Source organism: Peromyscus californicus, unplaced genomic scaffold, assembly GCF_007827085.1.
Source record: "Peromyscus californicus insignis strain IS unplaced genomic scaffold, ASM782708v3 Scaffold_4__1_contigs__length_199733344, whole genome shotgun sequence".
Taxonomy (NCBI): Eukaryota; Metazoa; Chordata; class Mammalia; order Rodentia; family Cricetidae; genus Peromyscus; species Peromyscus californicus.
In genome coordinates this window covers 57176867-57197451 of record NW_026294562.1, presented here as the reverse complement: position 1 = coordinate 57197451, position 20585 = coordinate 57176867, and the positions used below count along the sequence as shown (strand labels likewise).

General features: G+C 51.6%; 1 protein-coding gene and 1 long non-coding RNA gene across 2 annotated transcripts in view; both read right to left on the bottom strand.

The window, feature by feature from the left end:
• Positions 1-3688, bottom strand: part of Lrp5 (LDL receptor related protein 5) — a 112500-nt gene extending 108812 nt beyond the window's left edge. Inside the window, exon 1 of the mRNA XM_052762512.1 lies at positions 3493-3688. Coding sequence (XP_052618472.1) covers positions 3493-3583 — 91 coding nt within the window. The 5' untranslated portion in view covers positions 3584-3688. The remainder of the gene's footprint in view (positions 1-3492) is intronic.
• A 3731-nt stretch (positions 3689-7419) lies between these two features.
• LOC128125272 (uncharacterized) lies at positions 7420-20413 on the bottom strand. Its single transcript, XR_008223128.1, has 4 exons — positions 20283-20413; positions 10773-10878; positions 8487-8603; positions 7420-7783 (listed from the first exon to the last, which is right to left on the bottom strand). It is a non-coding gene; the product is annotated as an uncharacterized LOC128125272 (long non-coding RNA).
• Positions 20414-20585: the final 172 nt, after the last annotated feature.

Below are 20585 nucleotides of genomic sequence, written 5' to 3'. Positions count from 1 at the left end.
CTTCCATAGCTTTATACCAGCTCCTATGGCCCATGTGCCCCTCCTCATGGACACCCAGACACCAAGACTGTCTATGTCTGCCACCCTGTCCCAGCAAGCTTAACCTGGCACCAGTCATCAGAAAAACAGGTACAGCAGTGAGAGTCACGGGTGCTCCCACTAAGACGTTACTACGGGTACAGCAGTGAGAGTCACGGGTGCTCCCACTAAGAAGTTACTACGGGTACAGTAGTGAGAGTCACGGGTGCTCCCACTAAGACGTTACTACAGGTACAGCAGTGAGAGTCACGGGTGCTCCCACTAAGACATTACTACGGGTACAGCAGTGAGAGTCACGGGTGCTCCCACTAAGAAGTTACTACGGGTACAGCAGTGAGAGTCACGGGTGCTCCCACTAAGACGTTACTACAGGTACAGCAGTGAGAGTCACGGGTGCTCCCACTAAGACATTACTACGGGTACAGCAGTGAGAGTCACGGGTGCTCCCACTAAGACGTTACTACGGGTACAGCAGTGAGAGTCACGGGTGCTCCCACTAAGACGTTACTACGGGTACAGCAGTGAGAGTCACGGTGCTCCCACTAAGTTACTAAATTGTGACAAGAAGGATTTTCATGGCCATGTTCCTGGAGAGAAAAGCAAGGGCAGAGTCACCTGCTTACCTCCCCCTGCAAGTGCCACGGCTGGGACTAGACTTTGGGCCACGGGGCCCGGTCCACATCGCTTTACTTCCCCACTCTCATCTGTGGCCAGAGTTAAGTTCCTCAGTTACTGGATATCCAAGATCACAACACAGAGGGAAAGCCCAGACCAGGGCCTGGGAAGATGCACAGCTCAGCAGTAAAGTGCTTCCTGTATACACGTGAGACATACTCAGAACCTCATGTGAAGCCAGGCATGGTGACATGCTTATATCAGTGAGGCCCAGTTCCCAGTGAGAGACCTTGTCTCAAAGAACATGGTAGATGGCTCCTGAGGAACACTACTGAAGACTGACCTCCAGCCTCTTTGTGCACATGATGGCTCCTAAAGAAAACTACAGAAGTTTGACCTCTGGCCTTTACATGCACAGGCATGCACACATATGAACACACAAAAAGAAAAGAAAAAAAATCCAGACCATGTAGCAACAGCCTCCCGAATTCCCGGGCCAGAAAAATCAAAGGCCATGTCACACAACTGTCCCTGAAGCTCTGCCACCACTAACCAACCCTGGGCTAGGGATGGTGCTGAGAGTATTACATGCACCTTACACAAGCCACCAATGGAAGAGGGCGCCAGATCCTTATACCAAACACAGAGAGGCTATGTAAGCCCCCCAAAGGCAAACAGCAGCTAGGAATAAAACCCTAGGATGGTCTGACCATCCTACTCTCCAGCCCTGAGGGCACCCACTTGCAAAGCCAGTAGCAGAATCCTCACCTGGCTGCTCCCCACCCCCACCCCCTGTGTGAATTCTGCTAGATGCCTGAGCAGTGACACTCTATAGTCAAAAAGGGTTCCAACTATGCTGGGAACCGCGGGGTGGCTCTCCCCAGAGACACTCCGGACAAATGTTGGATCAAACAGGTTGCCTGGGTAATTTGTTGCGCAGAGGGATCAAGGAACAGGATCCTCCTTTGGAAGGGACTCCACTCAGCATTTAGTTAACCCAATATAACCCAACATGTGCTGGCTGGGCCCTCCCAGGGGTGGGCAGGCAGGCAAGCCACATCTGCAAGAACCTCCTCCAGGGGGCCAGACAGGCTAGGCTGGTCCTGGGACAAGTGCTTTAGGCAGGCCGGAGGGAAGCCCAGGGTTTCCAGGCTGGGGAATGCCGTTCTCCACACGGGGTCCACTAGAACAAAGGCTTTTCTGTGGGCCCACAGCTTCCATTCGAAACAGGAAGCAATCAGGAAAAATAATTAGCTGCCCACTTACTGCCTTCTCTCCAGACTCCCAAAGCGTGAATCTCACACAGACATTTGGGGGGCGCACAGTCACCAAGAACAGTCAAAATAAGAGCCTCGGGGAGATTCCTCCTCTTGCTTCCATTTTAGGCCTGGATTACCCCATCAGCTGGTACTCCTGGGGCCTGGCTTCCTAATGTTAAAATAATCGACTCTATTTTTGCCTCATACACCACCAAACTATAAAGATGTTCCGTCTAGGATACCAGACGACAGGCAGGGGATTCCAGAAATGTCAACCCCACCTCGGACAGGAAAGTCGGCTTACAAACCCCACCTTTAAAACAAACAGCCCCCCCCACCTCCACCCCCACCCCCATACCCCTTCTGCAGCCACGACCCAGGCATTTCCGGAAAGAGCAGCGCTGGCCTGGACTTCCCACGGCCTGTCACGGTTTTGTCTTCGCCTTGTTTTGCTAGCACCAGACATGGCCGGAAAATGTAAACACGATCCCCAGGGAGACAAGTTTAGGGGGAGACTCCCTCAGAGCCCTCAGGCTGAGGCTGAAAGCTCCAGAGCTAGAGGAAGCCAGCCCCCTCGCTCCCCCCAAAAAAACCTGGGTGTAAGGGACTGCAACCCAGGGAGTCTGAACACAGAGAGCCAGGCCCAGCCACCTCCCTCAAGTGTCTACCCTGGAAATACACAGGGGGACAGCTGTTCGCCTTAATAAGGCCCAGACAAAGGGACCCAAAGTTGTCCCCCTACCCCACCTCAAACTGCCATCAACACCATTCAGGAGTTCAAGACTATCTGCCGGACCCTTGGACAGCCGCACTCCAGAAAAACAAAACACAACACACCCGAAAACAATGATTTAGATGGCAAGAGGCTTGCTTTAAAAACCACATGGCAATCTCCGAATTAAAAGAACATGTGTAGCATTTCCAACTCCTTCGTTTCTCGAGAGTCCGCCTGACCTCAACTCCACCCCCCAGGACACACCAAAAGTTAGAACGTTCCCCAGCCGGCCACCTCTCCAAAGGTGGGTCCGAATGAGCCAAGATCATACCTCCCCGCACCAAGGCACCCACGCAACCGATCCCGGGGCTGGACACTGGTTATCGGTGGCCAGGCGCCACCGTTTGGGGGTCACTGGGATCATGGGGCCACCTGGCAGGTGTCGGTCGGTTTGGAAGGCTGACAGCCACGCAGGTCGAAGAGACAGCAGCCAGGGCCAGGCCGCCCCGCGCGGGGCTCTCCGAACTTCCTAGCTTGCAACTTCGGGCACTTCCCAGGGCTCGGGTAGGCCAGCCGCCGTAAGCAGGCTCGCGAAAAGTTTTCCCAGTAGTTCGCGACAGACCAGGCCTGCCCGGGGCCACCGCGATGCCCGTGGGTGCCCTGCCGAGCGCGCCCCGCGCCCCGAGCCTTGGGCAGGTGAGGGCCCGCCCGCGCCGCACCTGGCGGGCTCGGTCCCCGGGGAGGGGCCCCAGCGGGAGAGACAAAGGGCCCGCGCGCGGTCCCCCGGCGCGCGCTCCAACTCGCCCGCAACTTGCAAAGTGGCTGCTGCGGCCCCGGCCATTGTCCCCCGCGCGCCCACCTTACCCGCGGCGGGGGCCAGGCTGCAGCACAGCGCCAGCAGCAGCAGCGGCGGCGGCGGCGGCGGCGGAGGGGCCCGAGTCGGCGCCGTCTCCATGTCGTCCGGCGGCCGGGAGCGCCGCGCGCTCACTCGGGCTCCATGGCGCGCGCGGCGGCGGTGGATCCTCACGGCTCCCGGCGCCTCCTGCTCCCGCCTCGGGCGCCGCGGCCCAAGACGACGCGGGAGGAGGGAGCGGAAGCCGAGCCGGTCTCCGCCCCCCGCGCCGCCCGCGCCCCCCGCCAAGCCGCGCCCTCCCGCGGGCGCCCGGGAGCCCTGTAGGCGCGTCCCTCCGGCCCGCGACAGAGAGGCCCCGCGTGCAGGTGGGTCACCTGCCGAGCCCCTACACTGACCGGTGGGGAAACTGAGGCAAGGGGAGGAGTGACCCACGCAGCCAGGAGGCTTCAGAGCTGGAAGTCGGGGGGGGGGGGGTTCCCCAGAGTCAGGTCTGGACGTTTCACAACTGCTGCCACCTGGCCCAGAGACACCCGGCCACACTTGGGAAGCGCGCGGGAACAGGCGCAGAAGTGGGTGGTGCTGGAGGAACTGGGGGCTTTGACTTTTAGATTTATTCTTATTTTATGTTTTATTTATTTATGTCTTATTTTATGTTTATTTAGACCGTTTGCCTGCGTATATGTGCACCACATGTGGGAAGGAGTCTGAGGAGACCAGAATAGGGTGTCATATGCCCTGGGACGCGAGTTACATACAGGTGAGTGGGAGCCACCATGTGGATGCAGAGAACCGAACGGGATCCCTGCTAGAGTAGTAAGTGCTTCTAACTGCTGAGCCTCCTCTCCAGCAAGGCTTTCCAGAACCTCACACCTTGGGCAAATCTAGGTGCGATCTCTTCATGTCCTTATAAAGTGAGAATGGCAGTGTCCACCTTGCAGGGAGAGAGGAAGAACATACCTGGGTACCCAGTACCTGAGGTGACCTCATAAAGCCAGGGGTCAGGAAGGAGCAGCTGCCTTCCTGTGGCTTATGCTAGAAAGAGCCAATCCAAAATAAGAGCTCAAACAAGCAGGTAAACAGGCATGAGCGATGGTGCTCAGGCCTGTAACCCCAGCTTTGAGAGACTGAGGCAGGAGGAATGCCATGAGTGCAGGGCCAGCCTGGGCTACAGCGAGACTCTGTTTAAAAAGCATTCATAGAGTCCTTGATTGCCTAGCGTGGACCCAAGGACCTGGGTTCAACACTGAAAGAGTTAAACTTTAGAAAAGAGGAACGAGCCTCAGTCCCAGACCCCCAACCCCACAGCCTCAGCAGAGCCTCAGTCTCAGACCCCCAACCCCACAGCCTCAGCAGAGCCTCAGTCTCAGACCCCCAACCCCACAGCCTCAGCAGAGCATTAGAAAAGAGGAACGCCGGGCGGTGGTGGCGCACGCCTTTAATCCCAGCACTCGGGAGGCAGAGCCAGGCGGATCTCTGTGAGTTCGAGGCCAGCCTGGGCTACCAAGTGAGTTCCAGGAAAGGCGCAAAGCTACACAGAGAAACCCTGTCTCGAAAAACCAAAAAAAAAAAAAAAAAAAAAAAAGAGGAACAAGCACCAGTCCCAGACCCCCCAAACTGTTAGCTTCAGCAGAAACGTTCTTGTGATGTTTCTTATGGCATCAACAGAATAACCTTGTGACATTGTCTGGGTCTAGCAGAACCTCCTGTGGCTATTCTAGGAAAAAAAACAGCCCCCATGGAAAGTCCCCATGGCTATACACCCCTTCCCGATACTGATCTTTAAACTAGCCAATTATGTATTGCCCCGAATGCTATGCTAATATTATGGTTTTCGCCTTTAAAAGATGCCTGCAATTATTGTTCAGGGCTCCTCTCACTGAATTGTGTAGGGGGGGTCCGTTTGCGCAAACGATTTAAATAAAGCCTCATGTGATTGCATCAACTGGTCTGGAGTCCGGGTTTCTGGGGCACCCACCTGAGAGGATAGTGCCCTGAGTCTGGGGTCTATCAGTCACCACCCTCAGCTCTGCACAAACCCGAAAGGCGTAGCACAGGCCGGGTGATCAAACTGAAGTTCAAGGTCATCCGGCAAGATGGCTCCTGTTGACCTGAGTTCAATCCTAGGATCCCACAGTGGAAGAAGAGAACCGACTCCCAAGACTTGTCTTCTGACAGGAAACCCTGAAGACCAAGGAGCAGCTCGTGGGGGAGGGGTCTGTCAAGGAGAGTCAAGCCAGGGCCCAAGTCCCAAGTGTCAAGGCAGAGGTTTTAATGAGGAAGCAGGCCGGTGGTGCAGGGAGAGCAGTCTCCTAGGGTGGCTGTATCCAACCTGAGACCTGAAGAGGAGTCAGGAGGTCTCCAGAGGCCTTGGAGGGCCTTTGCAGGGCCTGGAGCAGCCAGTGTCCTTGCTGGTTCCTGCTCACCCAAGCCCCACCCCCACCCCCTCTTCAACTCAGAACACACACCGGCTTCTCTACCCCACTCTCACCCCCGTTCCACCTCAAGGCCTTCCACTTTCAGCCTTGGTTTTCCTTGGCCTCCTCTCACGGCATGTTAAATCACCAGCGAGCGTGTTAAATAAGCCAGATCCCACCTTGCCCTCAGCAGCTTGCTGAGGCTCCCTTCCAAGCAGAGAAGAAGCAGGAGCCTTGGGGCTCTCCACAGCCTGACCTACCCGCACCTCCTTTACCTCTCAACTTTATCTCCCCGGCTGCTGGCCCCTTGCAGAGACACCGGGCAAGCACACTCCTGCCTGAAGGAGGGCCTCTCTGCTGGGCTCTCTCATCCCATTTAGTTCCTGAAAACCACACTGACGCTTCCCCCCACCCTGTCGCCCACCCTTGCCAACACAGACTGCTTCTCCTCTACCAGCTGCCACTTAACAGGTATGTGTTTACTTCTTTCTCTTTCTTCCATTATAGCAGATATGCCAAGATTTGTCTGTTTAGTGGCCTGGGCCTGGGCCAGGGCCAGGCACGTAGTAGGTGTTCAATAAATAATAAATGTCCATTAAATGAGCCATGGAAACAAGAGTTCTGATTTCCCTTTGATTCAAGGAGCCCCCTGAGTGCCGAACAGGCTTGGAACGGACGCTGAGGAAACAAATCCAGGCCCAGATGGGAGGTGGTGTCCCAAACAGGATGAGAAATGGCACCTCCGCCTTGCCCTGGGCCGGGCTGCTGGAACCCTGGGTCAGACTCTGTCCAGCCTTCAAGCCCAAGTGCTCTATTATAGATTCCCTCTCTCCATCTTGCTCTCCACAGCCACCCACCACAGCTGAATCCCACCTCCGTCTCACCAAGAATGCCAGGCACCTGTGTCCTCCAGGCTCCCGTGTCCTCCAGGCTCCCGTGTCCTCCAGGCTCCCGAGGCCCAGCCCGTCCTCTCTCTGCTAGCACGAGCCTCTGTGCTCTGCATCCAAGCCCAAGGCTGTGCACCCACCCACACTCGTGTGCCATTGCCCTTCCACTGTTTCTGGCCCACAGACCCCAAGTCTCTATTAACAGGACAGGCCAGCAGAGGCATCCCAGAGGCATCTGGGTTGCAGGCTGGGAGCTGGGGATGTGAGGGGCTGTAGTGGGTTCTTCAAGAAGAGCCTTGCTGAGGGCACTAGCTATAGAGAGAGCAGAGGGGGACTACTGCAGTAAGGGATGGTTCAAAGTCCAAAGCCAAGTTCCAGACTTGGAAATGGCACACCAGTGAGATGGCTCAGCTGGTGGGGACGCTTGCCGCTAGGCCTGATGGCCTGTGTTCAATCCCTGTGACCCACATAGAAGGGGGAGAAGACAGATTCCCACAGGTTGTTCTCCGACTCCCACATGTGTGCTGTAGCATAGGCACACACTGTGTTGTGGAGCAACACTTTTCCTGGTGAGACATGTGTCTACTCACCCCAGATAGGGAGCCCACGACAGACCAAAGTAGAGACACCATCAAAGTCCAGCTTGGCAAACCCTGAGTTTTATTGGGGTCACTTACAGGGATATGGGTGAGGGGTTACCTATAGGAGCAGAAATGACTCAGGGACAGCTGCGTCACCAAAGCCCACCCCAGCACGGTGGCGGCTCACAAAGCTGGGAACCTGGAGCACACTGCACAGCCTGCAGGCAGCTCACCAGGCTGGAGAGTCCTTTTCCAGGTGCCTCAGTTGTCCTAAACCTCTTCCAGAGAGTTCAGCTGGCTTCTGCTTCCAGGCAGCCGGTCTGGCCTCAGAGTCTTCTTTGCAGCTTGGCCCTATTCCTCTGAGACAGACTCTCAGCTTTTGTCGCATATTATGGCAGAGAGGTCTTAGGGTTTCTGTAGCTGTGAAGAGATACCATGACCACAACACCTCTTTTTTTTTTTTTTTTTTTTGGTTTTTCGAGACAGGGTTTCTCTGTGTAGCTTTGCACCTTTTCCTGGAACTCACTTGGTAGCCCAGGCTGGCCTCGAACTCACAGAGATCCGCCTGGCTCTGCCTCCCGAGTGCTGGGATTAAAGGCGTGCGCCACCACTGCCCAGCCACAGCAACTCTTATAAAGGAAAATCATTTAATTGGGATGGCTTACCTTTTCAGAGGTTTAGTCCATTGTCATCATGGTGGGACATGGTGGCCTGAAGGCAGACATAGTGCTGGAGAAGGAGCTGAGAGTCCTACATCTTGACCTCCAGGCAACAGGAAATGGTCTGGGACACTGGGCATGGCTTAAGCATATCTGAGCCCTCAAAGCCCACCCCGCACGTTGACACATTTCCTCCAATAAGGCCACACCTATTGCAACACAGCCATGCCTCCTAATAGTGTCACTCCCTATGATCTTATGCGGGCCAATTACATTCAAACTGCCACAAAACCTAGTGAATATGGTCGGTTCCAGGGACTTTCTGAAGTTATTTTGAGTTGTTTACCTTCCTACTTAAGGAGCAGCCCTGCAGGGTAGAATATTTCAATCTTTTTTTTTTTTTTGTTTTTTTGTTTTTTTTTGTTTTTCGAGACAGGGTTTCGCTGTGTAGCTTTGCGCCTTACCTGGAACTCACTTGGTAGCCCAGGCTGGCCTCGAACTCACAGAGATCCGCCTGGCTCTGCCTCCCGAGTGCTGGGATTAAAGGCGTGCGCCACCACCGCCCGGCTGAATATTTCAATCTTGAAGAAAATGTTACACAACACACCAGACAGAGCACATAAGCACATGTGCACGTACCTGCGTACACACACATGCAATGAATAAATAAATTAATTTTAAAATAAATTGGATGTGATGGTACACATCTCTATTCCCAGCACTTAGGGGGCAGATGCAGGTGGATCTCTATGAGTTTGAGGCTAACCAGGACTATATAGCATTGGGAGCCCTGTAGCCTAGTCTTGGGTCAGCATTATGACTACCTGTCTAACACATTTCTTCGGGGTAAGGCACCCATGAAAACAAATTCTCACTTGGCAAGGACCAGTAAACAAACCACAGGTGATGGGCGGGGCGGGGGGGGGGGGATGATGTTGCTCTGTATGCTGTGAATGTGTTGCTCTGATTGATTGATAAATAAAATCCTGATTGGCCAGTAGCCAGGCAGGAAGTATAGTATAGGTGGGATAAGCAGAGAGGAGAATGCTGGGAAGTGGGAGGCTGAGTCAGGAGACTGCCAGTCACTGCCATGAGAAGAAAGACGTAAAGTATCAGTAAGCCACAAGCCACGTGGCAACTTCTAGATTAATAGAAATGGGTTAATTTAAGATATAAGAACTAGATAGCAAGAAGCCTGCCACGGCCATACAGTTTATAAGTAATATAAGTCTCTGTGTGTTTACTTAGGTCTGAATGGCTGCAGGAGCCAGGCGGACACAGAAATACATCAGCTACACACAGGACAGCAAAGGAATTTGCAAAATTCGTGCAGCTTCCAAGTTCTTTTCTCTTTGTTGTTGATTCTTTGGGTGGTTTTTAGTTTTACTTTGTCAGTCACACATGCAACAGCTGTTGTTTTCCCTGGAAGTTCTGCTCTTTCTCAAATATTTTCCCCTAAGATTCAGCAGGGGCCTATGCTTCTCAAATCTCTTACGTGGAATTACTAACTACAACTCCTAATCCTGGGAACTTTTCTGACTCAATAGAGACAGTTAGGTACATATGAGATAACAACACTTGGAACATCCACCATGTCTCACGGTTCTGGAAAGGGGAGTAAGGCATGCACACACAAAATAGGGAAAAACCCTCAGGGACACACATAGGGCCAACTCTTGAGAGTAAGTTCCCCGGACACCACGCATATAAAATCAATGATAGGATCTAGTATAATCCAATGGGGAAAATGAAACATAAAACATGGGATGAATACATCCATCTTACCACACCCAGGAGCTTGTGTTGGTGGGAGAAGTATGGTGTAGTAAGATGGGAAAAGAGTGCCTTACCAAAGTCTGCCTCTTACAGAGAGATCGAGACATGGGGCCCTCTTGTAGAAAAGGAACTAGTAAAAGCATATCTTGCAGACATGAAGGAACTATCTGGGTTTGAATATCCTTGTCCTTAAAGCACTGTGCCCATGTCTATTACTTCTTAACTTTGTAACCTCAGTAGCCGCCAGCTGACATAAGTGCTGTGAGAGCAGGATGTGTCTGCAAAAATGCTGAGCTCTGTGTCTAGAATAAGGTTGTGCAGGGGGTGGGAAAGTGTATTTGGGGAAGCATAAAGGGGAACAATGGGGACTTTTATAATGATTACGATGTATTTCTTAAAATATGATGTATTTCTTAAAAGTCAAAAATAGGAGCCAAAAATAAGACTGTTCATGTAAGCCTGGTAGAAAAAACTCTGTTTAAGTAGAAATAAAGATGGCTTGAGCTATTCGGGGCCACTGGAGTGTAATCCACCTGGTGGTCAGATTTCTTCCTTGCGCTGAAGCCCCTTCCCTGTCTCAGGACGGAACCTGAGCTGAGGGTGGACCCCAGCAATATAGTGAGACCCTATCTCAAAAACTGAAATAAAGGGGCTAGAGAGATGGCTCAGCAGTTAAGAGCACTTGCTGCTCTTTTCCAGAAGACCCAGGTTCTATTCCTAGTATCCACATGGCAGCTCACAACCATCTGTAACTCCAGTTCCAAGGAATCCAATGCCCTCTTCTGGCCTCCACCATATCAGGCACACGTATTGTCACAGACATACGTACAGGCAAAACATCAATACACATAAACATAAAATTTTCAAAAACTAAAACTACATGTATAAGGGATTTGGAGAAGTAGAAGATCCAATATCAGTTAATTATTAGTGGTTAGAAGTAGAAATACACACACACACACACACACACACACCTTCAGGATATCAAGAAATAGCCAATGGTTGCCAAGTGGAAGATTGAGGCTTCTGGCTCCCAAATCACATCAGGGCAGTTGCAGGTGGCCAGACTCCAATTTGGACCTTCAGAAAAATCCAAAGAACACATCAGAATTCATCGCTATTTCATCCTGCAGACTTGTGACATCACAGGGTCAGCCATTTTTAGACCCTTTAATAACACAGTATGCAATCAGAGAACGTGCTAAGCTCCAACTTCCCTGGAAGGTCGCCTGCCACAGCTCCTGACGGTGACGCACTCTCTCAGGTCTGGTGTTTGGTAGTTCTCACCCTTAGCCTGGTCCTCAGATGCAAGTTCCAACCTGGGGAAGTAATGAAGGCCAGCACCTGTCCTATCTAATCGTTTCCGGGGACAGGGCTCAACCTGGGGCCTCATAGGACCGTCGGGGAGTCGTGTCTCCGTGTCTCTGGTTCCCCTCCCAGGCAGAAACCGCTGACCAAGCCATTCCAAGCACCAGAGCCGGGCTGGCAGGGTGACACCAGCAGTCACAAGTGTGTCTGGGGCTCTGTAAGCCACAGCATCCTCCTTCACGGAGCTGAGAAGCACCCACTCAGGTACATCTCCTCCTTAGCTTGTAATGAGAATGAAATAGTTGCTTTGAATGAGGCAAGATCCTCCACCTCTGAATGATGAGGCTAAAACAACAGTCTCAGAGTCAGGAAGGACGGATGACTCACTTCTGGAGGGAGAAGCAGGGGCTGAGGCTGGGGTAGCTCAGTTGGTCGAGCGCTTACTTAGCATTCATTAGGCTGTGGGTTCTATTTCTGGTACTTTTTATTTTTATTTTTTTCTGAGACAGGATTTCTCTGAGTAGCTGACTGTCCTAGAACTTACTCTGTAGACTAGGCTGGCCTTGAACTCAAAGATCTACCTGCCTCTGCCTCCCGAGTGCTGGGATTATAGATAGGTGTATGCCACCACCACCCAGCTTCTCTGGCACTTCATAAATGCAGCATGGAGGCATGTGCTTATAATCCCCAATACTCAGGAAGTGGGGGCAGAAGGACCTGAGGTTCAAGGTTATCCTCAATTACATAATAAGTTTAAGGCCAGCCTGGGTGACAAGAGATCCTGTCTCAAAACAAATAACCCCAAAGTCAAGTAACAACAAAAGGAGGGGGTGTTTGGGGAGGGAGCATTGGTCCATCTACCCTCTGTCCAGTCTTGGGTCTGTGGTAAACCTGAGTTACAAGCTTCATAGTCTTGAGGCTTGAATCAGCACTATGATATGTCCACTAGATGCCACTGCTCCAGTTCCACTGTGGGAATGAAGAAACTAAGGCTCAGAGGGGAAAATCAGTCCAAGCCTTTCATCCCAGCCAGTTCAAAGACCGTGCTGACCCACCAAAGCCTTCCAGTGCCCACTGAAACTTCCCTTTGCCAGTTCTGGGTGCAGGTTGCCAGGCAACAGTGTCTGATGCCAGCTCTGAGGAATGGGTGCTTATGGTGGTTTGAAAGAAAATGCATCCAAAAGGGAGTGGCACTATTAGGAGGTGTGGCTTTGTTGGAGTGGGTGTGGCCTTGTTAGAGGAAGTGTGTCACTGTCAGGGTGGCCTTTGAGGTTTCCTATGCTAAGGATACTGCCCAGTGTCTCAGTCGACTTCCTGATGCCTGAGAAATACAGGACTGTCAGCTACTTCTCCAGCACCATGTCTGCCTGCATGCTGCCATGCTCCCCACCACGATAATGGACTGAACCTCTGAAATATAAGTGACCTCAATGAAATGTTTTCCTTTATAAGAGTTGTGGTGGTCAGCCGGGCAGCAGTGGCACAGGCCTTTAATCCCAGCACTCGGGAGGCAGAGCCAGGCAGACTCTGTGAGTTCGAGGCCAGCCTGGTCTGCAGAGCCAGATCCAGGACAGGCACCAAAACAACACAGAGAAACCCCGTCTCGAAAAAACCAAAAAAAAAGAAAAAAAGTTTCAGTGGTCATGGTGCCTCTTCACAGCAATAAAAACCCTAAGACAGTGCTCACTGGGCATTCGTATGGAATGGGTGCTTCTCAGCTCCGTGAAGGAGGATGCTGTGGCTTACAGAGCCCCAGACACACTTGTGACTGCTGGTGTCACCCTGCCAGCCCGGCTCTGGAGTGATGGCTCAGCTGTTACAGGCTGTCAAAAATAACAACAGTCACCCCAATACAGACAGAGAGCAGTTAGAGACAGGCAGAGGACAGATGCCTCCATGGAGAAGAGGCAGAAAGAAGAGTACTAGAGTACTGGCGCCTGGAGCCTGGCAAGGCAGAAGGACCCCCCTGGAGCCCTCTTCAGGAACATGATCTGCCACATCTTGATGCCTAATTTAATGGGAATCTGCCCCAGGAAATGGGCACAGCTCCTAATGTTCACAGGCCCACTTCAAGACAAGGACATGGAGCTGACCCAGATATCTCTGTTTGCACACTAGGATGGCAAAGGTTAATCCCTACAAAGTCTGGTATTTGTTAAAGGGTTTGTCCGTGCTGGCCAGAGGGTCATAGGGCAACACCTGCTCCAGGAAACGTAGCATGAGCCATGGGCTGGGATCCTGGACTGCATAAAAAGGAGAAAACAGGTTGAACAGCAGACCAGTATTCCTGTCTCTGTTTGCTCACTGTGGACACAATGTGACCAGCCATAGTACCACAATGCCTTACCATCTACCATCATGCCTTCCTGCCATGATGGACTTACGTCACTGAACCATGAGCCCAAATAAACTGTCCCTTCTGTCAGGTGTTTTCCTGTCAGCCTTCAAGTCAGGGACCAGAAAAGGGACTAATGCAGAGGGTGATTGCAGCAGTAGCTGTGCCAGGCCAGGAAAGTGTTCTACACAGCAAGGCCACCCATTCAGGGCCGAGGCTGATGGGGCAGTGACGGCCACATCCTTGACCTTTAATTATCAAGCAGTTCCAAGGCACATATGTCCACATAGCTCTCTGAAGCTCTCCTGCCACACCACTGCCCGCCTCCATTCCACCTCTCCTCACTTACACTCTTTTTGTTTATTTGTTGTTTGTTTGTTTGTTTGTCTCGAGGCAGGGTTCCTTCCTTCCTTCCTTCCTTCCTTCCTTCCTTTCTTCCTTCCTTCCTTCCTTCCTTTCTTTCTTTCTTTCTTTCTTTCTTTCGTTTTTGTTTTTTTGTTTTTTCAAGACAAGGTTTCTCTGTACAGTTTTGGTGCATGTCCTAGATCTCACCCTGTAGACCTGGCTGGCCTCGAACTCACAGAGATTCACCTGGCTCTGCCTCCTGAGTGCTAGGATTAAAGGTGTGTGCCACCACCATCTGGCTCTTTCTTTCTTTTTTTAGGTTGGGGGTTTAGCTCAGTGGTAGAGTGCTTGCCTAGCAAGCGCAAGGCCTTGGGTTCGGTCCTCAGCTCTGAATAAACAAAGAAAAAAAAGAGTTCCTTTTTTTAATAAGATTTATTTATTATGTATACAGTATTCTGCCTGCATGTATGCCTGCATGCCATAAGAGGACACCAGGTTCCATTACAGATGGTTGTGAGCCACCATGTGGGTGCTGGGAATTGAACTCAAGACCTCTGCTAGTGCTCTTAACTGCTGAGCCATCTCTCCAGCCCTAGAAACAGGGTTCTCCTTGTAGCCCTGGCTACCCTAGAACTTGCTCTGTAGCCCAGGCTGGCCTCAAACTCATAGAGATTCACCTGCCTCTCCCTCCCGAGTGCTGGGATTAAAGGCATGTGCCACCACCACCCGGCTACACTCTTATTTTGGATGGTGAGCCACCCTGTGTTGTCTAGGACTGATATGCTCCTGGAATGTGGCACTTTGAGGCTACAACTGGGAAAGCCTCCATCAAGTAGGTCACTATGTGGCCTAAGCATGTTTGGGACCCTGGCAAGAGAATGAAGCAAGCACTTGAGAGTTATAAATCACACTTCAACACATAAAAAAAGGTGAGATTTTTGTAGACAGAAAGAGACAACAGAAATGTCCTGTACAGCTGGCAAAATGGCTCAGTGAGTAGCAGTGCTTGCCACCAAGGCTGGTGACCCGAGCGTAGTTCCCAGGCCCCATCTGGTGGCATGCAAGAACAAACTCTCAGAAGCTGTCCTCTGCCCCACCCACATGCTGTAACATGCATATATGTGCGCGCGCGTGCGCGAGCACACACACACACACACACACACACACACACACACACACACACACACACGATAAATGTAGGGGCTGGAGACATGACTCAGAAGTTAAGAGTACCTGGTGCTCCTTCAGTGCCCACATCCAGATGGCTCACCACTGTCTATAAGACCAGCTCCAGGGGAACCAATGCCTCTGGCCTTCCTTAAGCACCCGCACTCACATGCACAACCCTTCTCATAGACACATAATTTAAAATAAGATAAATTTTAAAATGTTAGTTACTTTTCTTTTGCTGTGATAAAAATACCATGACCAAGGCAACTTATAAAAGGAAGGGTTTAATTTGGGCTTATGGTTCCAGAGAGTTAGAGTTCATAACTGTGGAGCCAAGGCATGCAGCAGGAGCAGGAAGCTGAGGACTCACATTTTGAACCACAAACAGGAAGCAGAGAGAGTGAATTAGGAATAGTGCAAGGCTTTGAGACCTCAAAGCCCACCTCCAATGATATAATTCCTCCAGAAAGGCCACATCTCCTAGACCTCCCCAAATAATGCCATCAACTGGGGACCAAGTATTCAAATGCCTAAAACTATAAGGGACATTTAGCATTCAAACTACCACTAAATTTAATTTTTAAAGAAATTTAAGAAAAAGAAATGGCCAGGGCCTGGAGAGATGGCTCAGTGGTTAAGAGCACTGGCTGTTCTTCCAAAGGACTGGATTCAATTCCCAGCACCCACATGGCAGTTCAAAATTGTCTGTAACTCCAGTTCCAGGGGATCCAATACCCTCACACAGACATACATGCAGACAAAACACCAATGCACATAAAATAAAAATAAATAAATTTTTAAAAAAGAAGAAAAAATATCCTAATAATCATATCCTGCTTAGCTAGGTGGTAGTACAGACCCATAATTTACCTACTCAGGAAGCTGAGGCAGAAGGATCACAAGTTCAAGGCTTGCCTGGGCAACTTAGCAAAACTCTATTCAAAATGTAGAATGTGGGGATAGAGAGATGGTTCAATGGTCAGGAGGACTGACTGCTCTTTCCAGAGGACTGGAGCTTGATTCCCAGCACCCACATGGCTGCTTACAATCATCTGTAACTCCAGTTCCAGGGGATCTGATGCCTTCTTGTGACTCCCTGGGCACCAGGCACACACATGGTGCACAGACATCCATGTAGGCAAAATAGCCATTCATATAAAATAAAAATAGATAAGTCTTTTTTTAAATATTTAAATGCAGAACGCAGAGGCAGCAAGCTGGCTCAGCAGGTACAGACACTTGCTGCCAAGGCTGACAAGCTGAGTTCCATCTCCAGGACCCACACAGTAGAAGAATGTCCTCTGACCACACATGTGCCATGGCATGCACGTCCCCCATTTCCACTCCTTCCACAAATACACAAAAGCACAGAAAACGAGCTAGTCCTTGGACCGCTGAGACAGCTTGATGGGTAAAGGTGTTTGCTGCCAAGCCTGACGTTCTGGGCTTGATCTGGTGACCTATGTGGTGATCTATGTGACCTGGGAGTAGGTGGGGCATGGCATCACCAATCGATGCCTCCAGGTCTGGGGCCAGGAGCAGCTGGCTGGCTGGGTGTGGACAGGGACCCATCCGTGGGGAGATGCAGCGAAAGGACCCAGACCAGGGTGTGATCCAGTGGAACACTGTGCACAGAGTCATAGCACTCTGGAGTGGGTCGCTCTCCCCGAGCCTTTCTGCAAGACACATTCTACCTCATAGGCATCCTGAGGATAGACCTGGCAGCAGTGACAGGACAGGAAGCTGTCCCTGAGAAGTCAGAGGAGGGTGGTGGCCTCAGGGTTGTGGCTTTGAGTCCATGCTAGTCTCTATGGCCCCTGCTCTCTCCACTGGGGTCTTAGCGTCAGCAACCCCTAGGCTCTGAAGGGAGTCAAGAGGAGGCTATTGGGGCTTCCTGGGGCCGACAGTCTAACTGGTGATCCCAAAGACCATTCTCTGGGGCATGAAGTCAGCAAAGACAAGGATACTACCCAAGCTCTCCACTAAATCTCCCAGGCTTGGGGGACACAGCAGGGAAGGTGAGAGCCCTCAGCTTGGGGGTACCTGGCACTGGGAACTTGTCTCCTGTCAGAACAGTACCCCTGCAGACCGGGGCCACCCGCCTCTCTCTGCCTGTCCCACAGCCACTCTGGCCAAAGAGCACCACGGGTTGAGGTGAACACTGGCACCCAGCCTCACTGTCAGCACACTACAGAGACCTTTGCACTGAGACTCTGTTCACACAAGGAAGGGACAGGTTGTCTCGGGTCCTCTGGCTGCCCTGTACAAGCACTGGGATGGGTTACTTTAGGAGAGCTGTGGAGCCTGGCTTGCTCATGAGGTGCAACTCATGGGCCCTCCAGGAAGATCTTAATTCGTGACCATTTTATAGAGGGGGACGTCAGGCCTCTTGGCAAGTGAAGATGGAGGTGAAGGCACCTTACTGGGTTGAAGAGGTTGCTCAGCGGTGAAGAGCACTGGCTACTCTACCAGAGGATGCAGCTTTGATTTCCAACACATATACATACGTACATACATACGTACATACACACACACACACACACACACACACACACACACACACATACATACCTTATACCTGCTCTCAGGAAGGGACCAAAGTCTGCCCTGTGGCCAGGAGGGGGCAGCAGCATCCTGCTTAGCTTTTACAGTTGAGCAAACCCACCTCTTGAGCGACCAAGATTTGGATGGTGGCAGAGTGAGGTCACAGCAACTGTACACACCCTGTGCTGTCCAGACCAGGGAAAGACTGGCCACTGAAGCAACCCAAACACCCATCTTGCTGCCTACTACTGCCTACTGGGTTAAGCATAGAGCCTGGCTAGGTAGTGATGAAGTAAGATAACCAGTCTGGTTCAGTGGCCTGTGGTAACTGCAGCTTCAACTTCTTGCTTTTGCTGAGACCTCATTACCTTCCAGTACGCCCTTCCCACATCCACACCCATGCAGCCCTGTCCAGGGCTGCAGCACAGGAGGCTATTCCCTTTCCCCAACAACTCCATGCACAGCCCAGGAGCCCTCCCGCAGCTGGACCTGGCCGCTGTCCCCTTGTGCCTCTGTTGTCTTGCAGTGCTGTTCCCCGTGTTACGAAGTTTTGCCTTGCTTTTCTGAGCACCTCGGTGGAGCGCTGCCTAACACGCCCTCCTGAACCCTCCTCTGCTGGAGTATTGTCAGCAACGTGACACTTCCGCTTGTCTCCAGGGTCCCCCCACTAACAGTGAGCTTCTCAGAACATGGATCCTCCAAGTCCACCTGGTCTGCCTGTGACTCACACAGGCAAGACACGTTCTGGCAGGAGCCCTCAGGTCTTCATACCCACAATGTGTGTCCACCACTGAATCCCTTGTGACCTGGAGCCACACCCTTGGGCTGCAGCAGAGCTGAGGATCTCTGACTTGCACCTAGGGGTTCTGCCCAATCCTGTGCAAGGTCAAGGACAGTCCCCACATGCAAGGCTGGAGCTGCTGGGGGGAAGCTGTAGCTGCTGCCCCAGTCCCTGAGCCCCAGTGGGCGTGCTGGGTCCTGGGGCAGGAAAACTCTGGGCAGACCTTCACTATCAGCCTGGGCTGGGCGTCCACAGGGGCTCAGGATTTTCATCATGGGCAGCAGACCAGAGCTTAGGAAGGAAGCAGTATGTGTTAGGATTCTGCCATTCCTCCAGCTGCATTGACCGCACATGTACAGTCCAGTAGCTGAGCAAGGGGTCTTACATCATCTGTACGCTGCTGCGTGATTACATCATGCACGCAGAGTGGTCACACAATCTGTGCATGTGTGGCATAGCTCCGTAAGCCCACAGGCGCATGTGCAGAAGAATCCTTAAAAAGTCAGTCACAGACTCCTCCTCTCTCTTCTGCTCCCCGCCCCCATGTGTCTTTCACAGTCCTGGTCACTCTCTTCTGTCCCCTCCCCTCCACCTAATAAAGCTCTGATACTGAGTTTTGTCGTGTCTCGTGACCTTTCTCACACTGTAACAAGCACCGTATTTTAAAAACAACATTGGTGCCATGACCTCGGATGCTGGCACATGCTATCCGAGCAGCTGCTGCATAAGTGCTTCCAGGTCCCTGTTTTAAATGTGTGCTAGAAAAGACCACGCTGGAGCTTTGTTCAAAAGTGCCACCTAGAGAGGAATACTGGTCAACTGACTGCCCTCGTGCACCTCGTGGCATGGGGACTTCAAAGACCTCCAGCAGACCTCCTAGGCTTGGCCATGGGCTCACAGGGAACCCAGGATGCAGCATGGGGCGATCCATTTCCTTCCTGTTGGACACCGAGCCACTTAATCAGTCCTGAGGGAGTTTTGGGGTCCCACCTCTCCTTCTCATTTCCCTATTGTCAGGGTAGGGGACAGCCTTACCCACCTCACCAGACCCCCACCACTTAACTGTGCTTTCAGGGGTACCTAATGGGAAGAGATTTTCCAGCTAAGGTAGGAGCATTCGTTTCACTTGCTCTCTCCATGTGCCTCACTCCAGACCGGTCAGCAGTGCTTCTCCTCCTCATGCACAGTGCCACAGACAGGGCCCTGCTCTCTCTCAAGTCCCAGAGGACATCAGGATCCACTGCCTTGTCACCAATTCCAGAAGAATGAGGTTTTGCCCCACAAGCTTTTCTCTTCCTGGTTCCCTCTTCTAATTAACTACTCAGCCAGTTGTTACAGGATCACCATAGAGCTGGAGTCCAAGGACCATCAAGTATATACCCAGGCAGTAAGGAACAGTAGCAATCCAAAGGTATTTACACCCCCCAGACCCCAAAGGGTCTGGGCTCTGCAAAAACAGACTTTAATATAACAATCTATTATTGTTAAATGCTCTCCGCAATTGATCACCTGTATCTCCTGGATGCTAAACTAATAAAGGAAACAGGTGCCTTAAAATAATCTGTCTCTGATAAGGCTTATCTCAGGTAAAAGTTAAAAGCATGTTCCAAATCTCTTTCTCTCTCTCCCCCCCCCACCTCTCTCTCTCTCTCTCACTAACCAATATAAGCAGAGTACTAAACACTACAATGTTATGGTCACCAGCCCAAGACTTTAATTTTCCCATGGCTGCTTCTTAATATGTTTAAAATTAAACATATTAAGCTCCAGATTTCTGAGCTCCAGAGAATCTACCTGGACAAGTCAGCGAGCTGTGGAACCAGCTTGAATCCACCTGGACAGCACTTTGTCAGATGATTCCCAGAGCAGCAGACAACCCCAGGACGCCTGTCTACCTCAGAAGCCCCCTTCCCAAACCCCCCAAGAGTCAACTGACGCCCACCAAGTCAGCTGGAAGCAGTTTTTTTGGGAGAAACGACACCCCTGTTCCTGTCCACCCACCTTTTTTATAATAAGCAAAAAGTCTTGAATGTTAGAATTCTGCTGCTCCTCCAGCTGCATGACCACACTTGCACAGTTCAGTAGTTAAACAAAGGGTCTTACATCATCTGTGTGATGCGTGATTACATAATGTGCACAGCGTGGTTGCACAATATGCGCATGCGTGGCGTAGCTCCGTAAGCCCACAGGTGCATGTGCAGGAGAATCCTTAAAAAGCCGGACACAGACTCCTCCCCTCCCTTCTGCTCGCTCCTCCTCCCCACTCGCTCTCTCCCTGCACGTGTCTTTCACAGGCCTGGTCAC